This window comes from Podarcis gaigeae (assembly GCF_964106915.1).
Source record: "Podarcis gaigeae genome assembly, chromosome: 4".
NCBI classification, from domain to species: domain Eukaryota; kingdom Metazoa; phylum Chordata; class Lepidosauria; order Squamata; family Lacertidae; genus Podarcis; species Podarcis gaigeae.
In genome coordinates this window covers 103869842-103883202 of record NC_139677.1, presented here as the reverse complement: position 1 = coordinate 103883202, position 13361 = coordinate 103869842, and the positions used below count along the sequence as shown (strand labels likewise).

Genomic DNA, 13361 nt, shown 5'->3' with positions numbered 1-13361 from the left:
ATCTTTGTTACATTTCTGCTAAAATCACATAAATTCATTCCAACATCATTCTAACATTCATCAATCTTACAATACTTCTGTAAATAGTCTTTAAATTTCTTCCAATCTTCCTCCACCGACTCTTCTCCCTGGTCTCGGATTCTGCCAGTCATTTCTGCCAGTTCCATGTAGTCCATCAACTTCATCTGCCATTCTTCCCGGGTGGGTAGATCTTGTGTCTTCCAATACTTTGCGATGAGTATTCTTGCTGCTGTTGTTGCATACATAAAGAAAGTTCTGTCCTTCTTTGGCACCGATTGGCCGACCACGCCCAAGAGAAAGGCCTCTGGTTTCTTCAGAAAGGTATATTTAAATACCTTTAAATATTTATTTAACCTTTTTGCCTCAGCTGAGCCTAATGACTTCCCTCCCTCCTGCCTAATGGTTTACAAACTTAGGTTTTGCTTCTTTCCGTTTCACTTCCTTTCCTATTCTTATTATGTCGTTACCTAAAAAGTTACATTCAGCTACCTGAATAGGTAGCAGTTTCATTTTACAAATCTTCAGATAACCCTGCTAGTGATGTTAATTGCTTACAGTTGTCTTTCAAATATAGTATAAATTTGTTCCAGTCCTTTTGGAATGCTTGGTTTCGCTGGTTGCGGATTCTTCCCACCAGTTTCGCCAGTTCTGCAAAGTCCTTCAATTCTACCTGCCACTCTACTTTTGTTGCTAACTCCTGATGTTTCCATCTTTGGGCTAACAAAATTCTTGCTGCAGTAGTTGCATACAAGAACTTTTTTTTTTATCTTGTCTCGGTATCTCTTTACCCACTATACCCAATAAGAAAGCTTCTGGTTTCTGCAAATTCCGAATTAACTTTATTTACTCATTTATTCATCTACTTTAAATGTATACTCTTATAAAAGTGCAGGTTATTACAGTAGCCCTGCCAATGTTCTTAAAAGCATCGACGTTTGTGAGAAGTACAGGTGGAATGGCTGGTGTGTTCAAAGCCGGAGGCCTCTGGCATCTCTAAGAATACCGTATTTTTCGCTGAATAAGACGCACCCGACCATAAGACAAAGAGGAGAACAAGAAAAAAAATGTTCTCTCCCTCTCTGCTCAGCACCTCTCCAGCAAAGCGGGAGGAGAAATGGAAGGGGCTCCGTTTCTCCTGCTGCTTCGCTGAAGAGGCACTCTGCAGCTTTCCCTCTCTGCTCCGCGCCCCTTCAGCGAAGCGGCAGGAGAAGCGGAGCCCCTTCCATTTTTCCTCCTGCTTCGCTGAAGGGGCGCTGCGCAGAGAGGGAAAGCTGTGCAGCGGCTCTCCAGCGAAGCGAATATAATAATAATAATAATTTATCATTTATACCCCGCCCATCTGGCTGGGCCTCCCCAGCCACTCTGGGCGGCTTCCATAAAAACCAAAAATACAGTAAAATATCACACGTTAAAAACTTCCCTGAACAGGGCTGCCTTAAGAGGTCTTCTGAATGTCAGGTAGTTGTTTATCGCTTTGACATCTGCTGGAAGGGCGTTCCACAGGGCGGGCGCCACCACCGAGAAGGCCCTCTGCCTGGTTCCCTGTAGCTTTGCTTCTCGCAATGAGGGAACCGCCAGAAGGCCCTCGGCGCTGGACCTCAGCGTCCGGGCAGAATGATGGGGGTGGAGACGCTCCTTCAGGTATACTGGACCGAGGCCATTTAGGGCTATAAAGGTCAGCACCAACACTTTGAATTGTGCTCGGAAACATACTGGGAGCCAATGTAGGTCTCGGCGGCCGGTCCCAGTCACCAGTCTAGCTGCTGCATTTCTGGATTAGTTGTAGTTTCCGAGTCACCTTCAAAGGTAGCCCCGCGTAGAGCGCATTGCAGTAGTCCAAGTGGGAGATAACCAGAGCATGCACCACTCCGGCGAGACAGTCCGCAGGCAGATAGGGTCTCAGCCTACGTACCAGATGGAGCTGGTAAACAGCTGCCCTAGACACAGATTTGACCGATCCCTCTTGGCTTCAGTGAAAGCTGCGCAGCCTGCATTCGCTCCGTAAGACGCACACACATTTCCCCTTACTTTTTAGGAGGGGGAAGTGTGTCTTACAGAGCGAAAAATACAGTAACTATGGAAGCGGGGGGATTGCCTAGCAAGTTGGGGAGCCCTGGGTGGTTTTTCCTGCTTGTGTTTCTCTGAGGCTGTTCTCTTTGTCTTGCTGCCTCTTATCGTGTTCCCACCTCCCTCACTACAGAAACGCGAGGCCTTCTGCCAACTCCTGCAGCTGATGAAGAACAGACATTCGAACCAGGATGAGCCGGACATGATTTCCATCTTCATTGGCACGTGGAATATGGGTCAGTCTTGCCATCGGGATGTGTGAACCTTTCCTGGGCTGTCACAGGTGTCGGGGTCGAGGGAGGAGCCGCGGGGAGCAGTCTGCTGTTCTATTTATTCCATAAAATGTATAGACCCCTTGATGGCAAAAACAAAACAAAAAAAAACTTCAAAGCAGTTTATGGAAAAGGCAAAACACAATTATCAATAAGAAGAATAAATTGCAATAATGTAAGTCTTTTGGAAAGGTAAAGGTAAAGGGACCCCTGACCATTAGGTCCAGTCGTGGCCGACTCTGGGGTTGCGGTGCTTATCTCGCTTTATTGGCCAAGGGAGCCAGCGTACAGCTTCCAGGTCATGTGGCCAGCATGACTAAGCCGCTTCTGGCGAACCAGAGCAGCACACGGAAATGCTGTTTACCTTCCTGCCGGAGTGGTACCTATTTATCTACTAGCACTTTGACGTGCTTTCGAACTGCTAGGTTGGCAGGAGCTGGGACTGAGCAACAGGAGTTCACCCCATCAGCGGGATTCGAACCATGGAACTTCTGATCGGCAAGCCCTAGGCTCAGTGGTTTAGACCACAGCACCACCCGCGTCCCTTTTAGGAAAGTTAAAATAAGCTAAAAACAGATTAGAACTCGCATCAACTTTCTAAATATCTGGGTAGGGTTGCCTGTAAACAAGAATGAGAACAGCAAATGTTCCTGCCTCGTGTCAGTACAAAGCCCATGACTTTTGCCCATTTAATTTTTTTGCTTTGGGCAAAGAAAATAACAAAAAATAAAAAGGGGGTGGAAAGCGTCTGGGCGTCTGGGAAAATAGACTTTGGAGATCCCACCCACCATTGCACCCAATATGTTTCAACTACAGTCGTACCTTGGATCCCGAATGTCTTGGTACTCAGACATTTTGGCTCCCGAACACCACAAACCCGGAAGTCAGTGTTCCAGTTTACGAACGTTCTTTGGAAGCTGAACACCCTGACAGGGCTTCCACGGCTTCCGATTGGCTGCAGGAGCTTCCTGCAGCCAATCATAATCTGTGCTTTGGTTTCCGAACGTTTTGGAAGTCAAACGGACTTCCGGAACGGATTCCATTCAACTTCCAAGGTACGACAGTATATGCAATTTTGGCTTTAAACGCAATCCTCGGAACGTAACATCGCTTACCGTAATGCAAATTCAAAATACAGTCGTACCTTGGAAGTTGAACAGAATCAATTCCAGAAGTCCGTTCAACTTCCAAAACATTTGGAAACCAAAGTGCAGCTTCCGATTGGCTGCAGGAATTCCCTGCAGCCAATCAGAAGCCACGGAAGCCCTGTCGGACGTTCGGCTTCCAAAAATAGTTTGCAAACCAGAACAGTCACTTCCGGGTTTGCGGCATTCCCTCGCCCTCCCCTTTTTATGAAGATTACCCGCTATGGGATCCCACAGCTAATTCTCCCCTGGTCTCCTCGCTGGCCCAAATAGGACTAATTTAGCCAGCTAGCCCTGGTGATCATCTAATGTTTATTGGATGGATTTCCCCCCAAATTGATTTTTGAATTCTGAATTTACTGTTATTCACGTTTTATACTGTATTTTAAGCTGTTTTTGCTGCATCAATTAAGTGTTTTAAATTTGTTGTTAGCTGCTCTGAGCCCGGCTTTCTGAACCGGGAAGGTTGGGGTGTAAATAAAAAATTATATTATTATTATTATTATTATTATTATTATTATTATTATTATTCTGATTGGCTGGCTCCCTCTTCTCCTCTGCAGGCAGCGTTCTGCCTCCCAAGAACATCACCTCCTGGTTTGCCTCGAAGGGTCTGGGCAAGACGCTGGATGAGATGACTGTCACCATCCCCCACGACATCTACGTCTTCGGCACCCAGGAGAACTCCATGGGGGACAAGGAGTGGGTGGACTTTGTGCGCGGAGTCCTCAAGGAGTTCACGGAAATAGAGTACCGGCCGGTGGGTGTCCAGGAGGAGGCCGAGGGGCCGCCTGGGGGGGGCGGGGGAGCCTGTTTCTCTCTCTCTCCCCAGCCAGGTCTTCCCATAAGAAACGTCCTCTCCTTTTTTGCCTCTTTCCAGATCGCCATGCAGTCCCTGTGGAACATTAAAATAGCCGTCCTGGTGAAACCAGAACATGAGAACCGGATCAGCCATGTCAGCACCTCCAGCGTGAAGACCGGGATCGCCAACACTCTGGGTAAGAGGACAGCTGTCCGGAGGAAGGCTAGGCTGCCCCAGCAAGAGTCTTGGGTAGGAATAAGCCAGGTCGTTTTAGCGGTTTCCATACTGAGTCCATTTTAGAGTCATGCAAGTGTGCAACATAGGAAGTTGCCCCGTGTGCTTGTTGTAAACAAAAATTTGCCCTTTCCCCTTATGGGGTATCCAAGAGCCCATATAGAGTCCTTACATAGGTTCCCTATTGGTAGGAGAAAATAACAACCAGAGAATATTGAGAAGCAAAGCAGCTAGTAAGCCTGATCTTTATCGATCTGTTGCAACAGGGTGCTCCCCTCACCTGCAGGAGAGAGGAGGGACCCAGAAAAATGGCGCACAAGGCCTTATAAAGACTTTTGAAATTGCCATCCTGTAGATCAAGACCACCCCCCAGAAACATCATTCATACATCACAGAAGGGGTGTGACATAAGACCACCCCTACATCACAGAAAAGGCGGTCTAAAACAGAAATTTGAATGTTGTTTTTCTCCTGTCATTGTTTATCTCCTGTCTGGCAGGTTACTTGACTGGATTTCCTGGGGAGCCTGGCCAGTCTTTTGTAGTGATAAATACTTAGTTCCTGGGCATGGTCACAGGCTCACACCCTATTCATATCTTAAATGGGTCCTTAAGACAGGATTTGTGAGGAAAGAGACAATAGGGAGGTTTCCCATTTTGACCTTGTAGAGAAAACATTGGATCAGTTTAGGAATCACAATGGTTCCAGGTCGGTCTGTGCTGATCTATGTACGTGCTTGGTTGGTACACTTATGAACATTACCATATATTTAAGACCTCCAATTCCTATCACATGCTCTCAGAGTAGCCCAGTATTCCTGGCTGCCATTGGATCTTGGGCTTCTCTGCAAGGGACCTTTTTCTGTTGCCGGATGCTGAGAGGATTGAGCTTCTGCTTGCAGAAGCTTTTACCACCGAACCAAAGAGTCCTCTCTCCTCCTGCCCATCCCGCAAAGCTCTGTGCTCGCGTTGGCGGTCTTTGCCAAACAACTGCGGCTCAAACGCATTTGGGAAGATTTATTGCCTGGAGAGGAATTTGAGCAGGTGGGAGGAGCAGAAGATGGTGAATTGCTGAAACACATACAGTGGTACCTTGGTTCTCAAAAGCCTTGGTACCTAAACAACTTGGAACCCAAACACTGCAAACCTAGAAGTGTTCCAGTTTGCGAACTTTTTTTGGAAGCCGAACATGCTCCGTTTTGAGAGTTACGCTTCCAATTTGAGTGCCACACTTCTGTTTTGAGTGTTACGCTGAGGTCCGTCTGTTTTTGCTATTTATTTTGCGTTTTTCTTTTTGTGACTTTTTTGTTTTGTTTTTGTAACTGTGTGGAACCCAGTTCAGCTACTGACTGATTGATTGTGTGACTGCAGTACATTGATTATTGCTTTCATTTTATGGATCAATGGTCTCGTTAGATAATAAAATCCATGTTAAATTGCTGTTTTAGGGGTTGTTTTTAAAACTCTGGAACTGGTTAAACCCTTTTGCATTGCTTTCTATGGAAAAGCATGCCTTGGTTTTGGAATGCTTTGGTTTTGGAACAGACTTCCAGAACGGATTAAACTTGAGAACCAAGGTACCACTGTAATGTGAACTGCAGTCTAGGGCAGCTGTCTACCCTGCCTGCCTGTGGGCTGTCTATCCAGAGTGGTGCATGCTCTGGTTATCTCCTGCTTGGACTGCTGCCATGCGCTCTACGTGGGGCTACCTTTGAAGGTGACCCAGAAACTACAACTAATCCAGAATGCGGCAGTTAGACTGGTGACTGGGAGTGGCCACCGGGACCATATAACACCTGTCCAAAAAATCTACAACTGTTGGAAGCTGCCCAAAGTGGCTGGAACAACCTGGTCAGATGGGCAAGGTACAAATAATAAAATTACTATTATTATAAAAGTCAACGCAAGAAGAGCCCTGGCTGCTGGATCAGTGCAAAGTCCAGCATCCTGTTCTCCCAGTTGCCAACTAGATGCCCTAAAGCGAAGCCCACAAACAGGAATTGAGCACAAGAACAGCCCTCTCCCCATCTGGGATTCCCATTGACTGGTGTTCAGGTCTATACCAGCTCTGACTGTGGAGGCAGAATACAGCCAATGGCTGCTTTATCCTCCATTAATCTGCCTAATCCTCTTTTAATGTTACCCATGTTTGTGGAAAGGGGAAAGTTTCAATGAAGCAACACTGGAGGAGTTTGTGCAATTCCCCTCTCCTGCCGAAATGCCTGCCTCCCGCATCACCTCAATTATTTTGCTTCCTTTTTTTAATAATAAGTCTTTATTGGTTTAAAATACAAGCATACAACAAAGGTAAGTATAGCAAAGTTAAATACAAAAAGAAAAGATCATTGCAATGTAAAAGCAGGGAAAAAATTGAAAAAATAAAAAAGGAAATTTAAAAAAGAACCAAAATTTTATACATCATGTCCGTCAAATAAAATTTTCTGCATAAAACTGCCAATCATTCTCATTATACTTTTTGTAGTGTCACGGTTTTATCGCGCAGTTTTATTTTATATCCTTTTCCATACGTTCCACTAAGATATTTTTTTCATTTATTTATTGTTCACAAGTATCATTCCAGTTCTGCTAAGATGGTATCATTTTTACAATATAATCTTATATATTCCTTAAATATTTTCCATTCTCCATGTGTTTTGCTTCCTAGGCAATAAGGGGGCTGTCGGTGTCTCCTTCATGTTCAACGGCACGTCGTTCGGGTTTGTGAACTGTCACCTCACCTCTGGCAACGAAAAGACAGCCAGGTAAGTCCTTTGCCTGCCACGCCAGGTAGGCTGGAGGGATCTTGAGCATTTTGGAATGGGGTTGGGGACACAACTGCTGGGCTGGAGGAGCCCTTGGCCCAGTATACCTGAAGGAGCATCTCCATCTCCATCATCCAGCCCGGACACTGAGGTCCAGCTCCAAGGGCCTTCTGGCACTTCCCTCCCTGTGAGGAGTGAGGTTACAGGGAACCAGGCAGAGGGCCTTCTCGGTGGTGGTGCCCACCCTGTGGAACGCCCTCCCACCAGATGTCAAAGAGATAAACAACTATCTGACTTTTAGAAGACATCTGAGTCAGTTTTGGGAAGTTTTAAATGTTCAATCTTTTATTGTGTTTTTAATAACCTTTTGGAAACTGCCCAGATGGGCAGGATATAAATTATTATTATTATTATTATTATTTTATTATTATTATTATTTCAACAGGGTTGTCTTAACTGTCCAACTTAATTGTCAACATTTACATATTAACATCTGCACAGCTGGTTTTACACTTTGCAGACAGCTTTAGAAGCCCGTTTGGGGTTTTAGCGGAGTATAAATCAACAAGGGTAATCCCGAGTTTTTAACGTTTGATGTTTTATCGTGTTTTTAATATTCTGTTGGGAGCTGCCCAGAGTGGCTGGGGAAACCCAGTCAGAGGGGCGGGGTATAAATAATATTATTATTATTATTATTATTATTATTATTATTATTATTGACGTGTTTCCTATGGAAAGATTCATAAATGAAAGGAAAAAGTAAACTTCGCTCAGAAACCCTGCGCAGAACCGGCTCCTTCTTTTGCCACGCTCACATGCACCTGGGCCCTCATTTTCTCCCATCTCCACCGTCCAGGAGGAACCAGAATTACCTTGACATCCTGCGCCTCCTCTCCCTGGGCGACAAGCAGCTCAGCTCCTTCGACATCTCCCTCCGCTTCACTCACCTCTTCTGGTTTGGGGACCTCAATTACCGCCTGGACATGGATATTCAGGTGAGGAAGGGGGGGTGGGCTTGTGGGGGGCCACGAGAACAGAAGAAGAGCTTGCTGGATCAGGCCCCTGGCCCATGATCCTGACCAGAGCCCTCCTCTCACCATGGCCAACCAGATAACCAGCATGGGAAACCTGCGAGCAGGATCCGAGCAGAAGAGCATCTCTCTCCTGATTGCGGTTTCCAGCAACTGATGCTTAGAAGCACATTGAAAATGTTGTCTATAAGAATAAAGGAAAATTACAGTGGTGCCCCGCAAGACGAACGCCTCGCAAGACGGAAAACCCGCTAGACGAAAGGGTTTTCTGTTTTGGAGGAGCTTCGCAAAACGAATTTCCCTATGGGGTTGCTTCACAAGATGAAAAAATCTTGCGTCCCCCAGCGGTTTTTTTTTTTTGCTTTTTTTGCCCTTTTCTTAAGCCGCTAAGCCGCTTATCAGCTGTTCCGCTGATAAGACGCTTAACCGCTGTTCGCTGGAAGCCGCTTGACAGCTCTAGCACTAATCCGCTAAGCTGTCAATGGGCTTGCTTCGCAAGACGAAAAAACCGCTAGACGAAGAGAATCGCGGAACGAATTCTTTTCGTCTAGCGAGGCACCACTGTCTTGTAATTATTATTATTATTATTATTATTATTATTATTATTATTATTATTATTATATTAAAATTAAAATTAAAAAAAAAACAAGGAATATTCAGTGTTATGTTGCAGGGGATGCCAGGAAACGGAATTATGCTCACATGTACAATTTTTCTGGCAAAGGGTGTTTAAGGAGATAGCAGAAATCACTGGGTTCAAGCTGACCGAAAGTCCAGAGGTATCACTATTATCAGTTTACAATGGGGTGGAAGGTTCACAGGCTGTGAAGGACTCACTCACAAATTTATTGACAGTTGCAGGAGTTATAATAGCTATGAAGTGGAAGGGGCAAGCAGAATATAAAATGGAAGAATGGTGTAAAGAGGTGTGGGATATAGCTATTAACGATAAATTTACACGTGACATTAAGGTAAGACGGGGAATATGCAGGAGAAATGATTTTGAGGAGATATGGAGGGTGTTGGTAGAATTTGTACTGTCTGCAGCTGTCTGCAGCTGCTCTTAGCAGCAACCTTATCTATACAGAGATAACACTCTCTCTCTCTCTAACACTCAGTCTCTCTCTGAGACTTTGATGTGAGGCTGGAGCAGAATAAGTAGTGAGCAGAAACCGCCCCCCTCCTCTCTGGAGAATCAGCAGAGAACATCAGCAGATTCTTGGAATGGGAGGGGTGAAATCTCCTCAAGGTGTTGAAATTTTGGGAGGTTGGATATTTACAATGGAATGGTCTTCAGTGGTGGGGTGCACATGTTTATTCTTATTTATTTATGATTATTACTTTGTCAATAATAATAATAATAATAATAATAATAATAATAGAAGCATGGCGGCCGTCAGCTGCCAAGGCAGAGCAAAGCCATTGTGGCTAATAGCCATCGATAGCCTTCTCCTCCTTCGTGAATTTGTCCGATACTGGCCATTACATCCTCTTGTCAGAAGGTTTTTCACTAGTTTTAAACATGTGCTGCGTGGAGAAGTATTTCTATTTTAAAATCTGTCCTGAACTTCTAGGAGGGAGCAGGGCTAATCCCTGGGACTTGTGGGGGAACAGAGAAAGAAAACAGTGTGCTTGGACATGTGCAGAGGGCATTTCCACAGGCACAACAAGGCTCTGCTCATCTGAAGCCCAAACGAGATGCTTTTGAGGGGTGGTCTGGGTCTGTGCGTTAAACCACAGAGCCTAGGACTTGCCGATCAGAAGGTCGCCGGTTCGAATCCCCGCAATGACGGGGTGAGCTCCCGTTGTTCAGTCCCTGCTCCTGCCAACCTAGCAATTCAAAAGCATGTCAAAGTGCAAGTAGACCCAGAAGCTGTACACCGGCTCTCTTGGCCAATAAAGTGAGATGAGCGTCGCAATCCCAGAGTCGGTCACGACTGGACCTAATGGTCAGGGGTCCCTTTACCTTTACCTGGGTCTAGATTGGCCCTGAGATTTGGGGGACGGGGGGGACGGGACGATCTTCTGCCTGCCTCCACTGCCAGTGGCAGTGAAGTCCTCTGAACATGGCTGTCAACCTTCCCTTTTTTTGCGGGAAATTCCCTTATTCCAGCGCTGTTTCCCGCTGCTATCCCGGATTGTTAGATATCCCGTAGACTGTCCCCGGGAGAGGTGAGGCTGCTGATCCCTTATTTTCAAATCTGAAAGTTGACAGCTATGCCTCTGAATGCCAGTGGCTAGGAATTGCAAGTAAGGAGACAGTCTCAGGTCTCGCTTCCAGGTCTCCCATAATGAGCAACTGGCCAGCCACCGGGAGGACAGGATTATGGGATGTGGTGTGGGGGGGGGGCTCCTTTGGCCTGATCCAAACAACTGGTCTCTCATTATGTTCTTAGGACTCAGAAAGTTTGGCTTCCTAGCAGTTCTTTAGCTGTGGTTCCTGCATTGTTTTGATCTTTAAAGCCCTATGTGGCCTAGGACCCACGTACCTATGGGACCACCTCTCCTGGTCTGCCCCGCAGAGGACCTTAAGGTCCACAAATAACAACACTTTGGTGGTCCCAAGCCTCAAGGAGGTTAGATTGGTCTCAACTAGGGCCAGGGCCTTTTCAGTAGTGGCCCCAACTTGGTGGAATGCTCTGTCACAAGAGACCAGGGCCCTGCGGGACTTGACATCTTTCTGCAGGGCCTGCAAGACAGAGCTGTTCCACCTTGCCTTCGGTTTGGACTCAGTCTGACCCTTATGCTTCCCTCCCCTTGTGGTCTTGATCTATGGGCTACTTTTAAAATGAGGCTGCATTTTAAATTGCATTTTAACCTGTATTTTAAATTGGGGTGTTTTTTTTCTCCCTCGCTTTCCCCCCTATTATGTTTTTACTGTGATTTTATTTTATTGGTGTTAGCCGCCCTCTGGCCGGGGAGGGCGGGGTATAAATAAAATTTATTATTATTATTATTATTATTATTATTATTATTATTATTATTATTATTGCATGGGGTCTGACTAGAGGACCTTTGGGGTTCCCCAACGCTACAGTTCTACGATTCTGTGAGGTTCCACATACTGATCTGTGGCATCTTTCCCCCCCTCCCTCAGGAGATCCTCAGCTACATCAATCGCAAGGAGTTTGAGCCGCTCCTCAGGGTGGATCAGCTCAACCTGGAGAAGGAGAAGCACAAGATCTTCCTGAGATTTAGTGAGTGGCTGATCTCTCTCCCCTCAACCCGTCCTGCCCCGCTTTCCCCTCTTTCTCCAACTATAGGAGTTGTGTGTTGCAGCCGCCGTTCTCCAACTCAGCTTTGGGTGATGAGCTAAGGGTGCCAGATTGTTTTAAATAACTCCCTTTTAAAAAGAAGGTTGGGTGGTTCACGTGCTGGCTAGCATCCGTAATAGTAGAAGGCACAGCCTGTGGAACTCCTTGCCACAGGATGGGTGGGGAGGGAGGAACAAGCTGAAGCGTGGTGTCACCTCTGGAGATAAAAGGGCTATGTTAGTAATAGGGAATAACACTCATTATCTAAATAGCTTTTCTAACATCTTTGATATACATTATCTCAGTAACTTTTGCAGCCGCCCTGCCAAGTAAGCCGGCTGCATTCTCCTCCTCCTGCCTGCAAAGGATGAGGAGGTTCAGGCCTGAGCTGAGCTTTGAACCTGCAACTTCACGCCTCGCCGTTACTAATTTAGAAAATTCAAACGGCAGCCTCTTAAAGCGTCGGGTGGAAGTTTAAAATCATGTAACAACCCTAATGCAATAGTCACCCACAGGAAGATAAATGCAACATAAAACGAAAGCAGCAGAACCTCTGCATTCATGTGTCACAATAAACAATGGACAATTGTGACTTGGAGACACCTCACCTGGGCTTTCGCCTTCTCCTCTTCTGCTTCGGCATCAAGGAGACTGGAAGCTTTTGCTTTCTATTAAACGTAGCTCAGTATCATGTCTGAACGTGATGTGATGAACCATGGTTTGTTGAACCATGGTTAAGGCTAGCCACGGTTTACTGGGTTTGTGTAGCAGCTGGTCTCTAGTTTGTCTTCCGCTTCCCCCAGGTGAGGAGGAGATCACCTTCCCCCCCACATACCGCTACGAGAGGGGCTCCCGGGACACCTACGTCTGGCATAAACAGAAGCCCACTGGGGTAGGTGCTGCCGGCCCGAGAGGGGAAGGGCAAAGTTGGGATGAGGGGGTTGGCCGCAAATGGGAGAGGGGGGTGGGCAGAAATGCTCGGTTGCTGTGTTGGGGGGAGGCAGAGTTCAGCTTGCAGCCTGTCCCTGGGAACATCGGAAGCTGCCTCCTACTGAGCCAGACCCTTGGCCCATCCTGCTCCATACTGCCTGCACGGGCTGGCAGCAGTGGCTCTCCGGGGTTTGCCGCTGGGATCTCTCCCAGACCTACTCTGGGATTGAACCCCAGGATCTTCTGCTTGAGTGCAGATTCCTTAGTCAGAGAAGTGTCAAAAGCAAAGAACGGATGGTGGGGCTTTCTGCATTCAAGAGTTTCCTTTCAAACCCTGATTCTTGTTCCCAGGTGCGGACAAACGTTCCCTCCTGGTGCGACCGCATCCTCTGGAAGTCCTATCCCGAAACCCACATCAACAGCAACTCCTACGGTGAGTTCTCTGCCATGCTTCTGAAAACCAGCTGCTGGAAACCACAGGAGGGGAAAAGATGCTCTTGTGTTCGAATCCTGCTTGCTGGTTCCCCATGGGAGCAACTGTTCGGCCCCGTAAAAACAGGATGCCGGACTAGATAAGCCATTGTCCTGATCTGGCAGAGTTCTCCTGACGCTCTTATCCTTCTTTGTCAGGATGCACGGACGACATTGTGAGCAGCGACCACTCTCCTGTCTTCGCGGCATTTGAAGTTGGGGTCACGTCCCAGTTTGTTTCCAAGAAAGGTACTGGGGAATGAATGAGTGTGTGCGTTCGTGCGCATGAACGGAGAGGGGTTGAGGCGGCACCGGTATAGAGCTGTAGAATTGCAGAGTTGAAAGACACCCCCAAGGGTCAGGTAGTGCGGGA

The 13361-nt window shown here is 46.7% G+C and overlaps 1 protein-coding gene across 1 annotated transcript in view; it reads left to right on the top strand.

Moving 5' to 3' along the window:
* The window catches only part of INPPL1 (inositol polyphosphate phosphatase like 1), an 83288-nt gene that overhangs the window by 55199 nt on the left and 14728 nt on the right, over positions 1–13361 (top strand). The window contains exons 11-19 of the mRNA XM_083736126.1: positions 2222–2324; positions 4069–4265; positions 4386–4503; positions 7206–7302; positions 8159–8297; positions 11431–11530; positions 12391–12479; positions 12869–12950; positions 13148–13237. Coding sequence (XP_083592252.1) covers positions 2222–2324; positions 4069–4265; positions 4386–4503; positions 7206–7302; positions 8159–8297; positions 11431–11530; positions 12391–12479; positions 12869–12950; positions 13148–13237 — 1015 coding nt within the window. The remainder of the gene's footprint in view (positions 1–2221; positions 2325–4068; positions 4266–4385; positions 4504–7205; positions 7303–8158; positions 8298–11430; positions 11531–12390; positions 12480–12868; positions 12951–13147; positions 13238–13361) is intronic.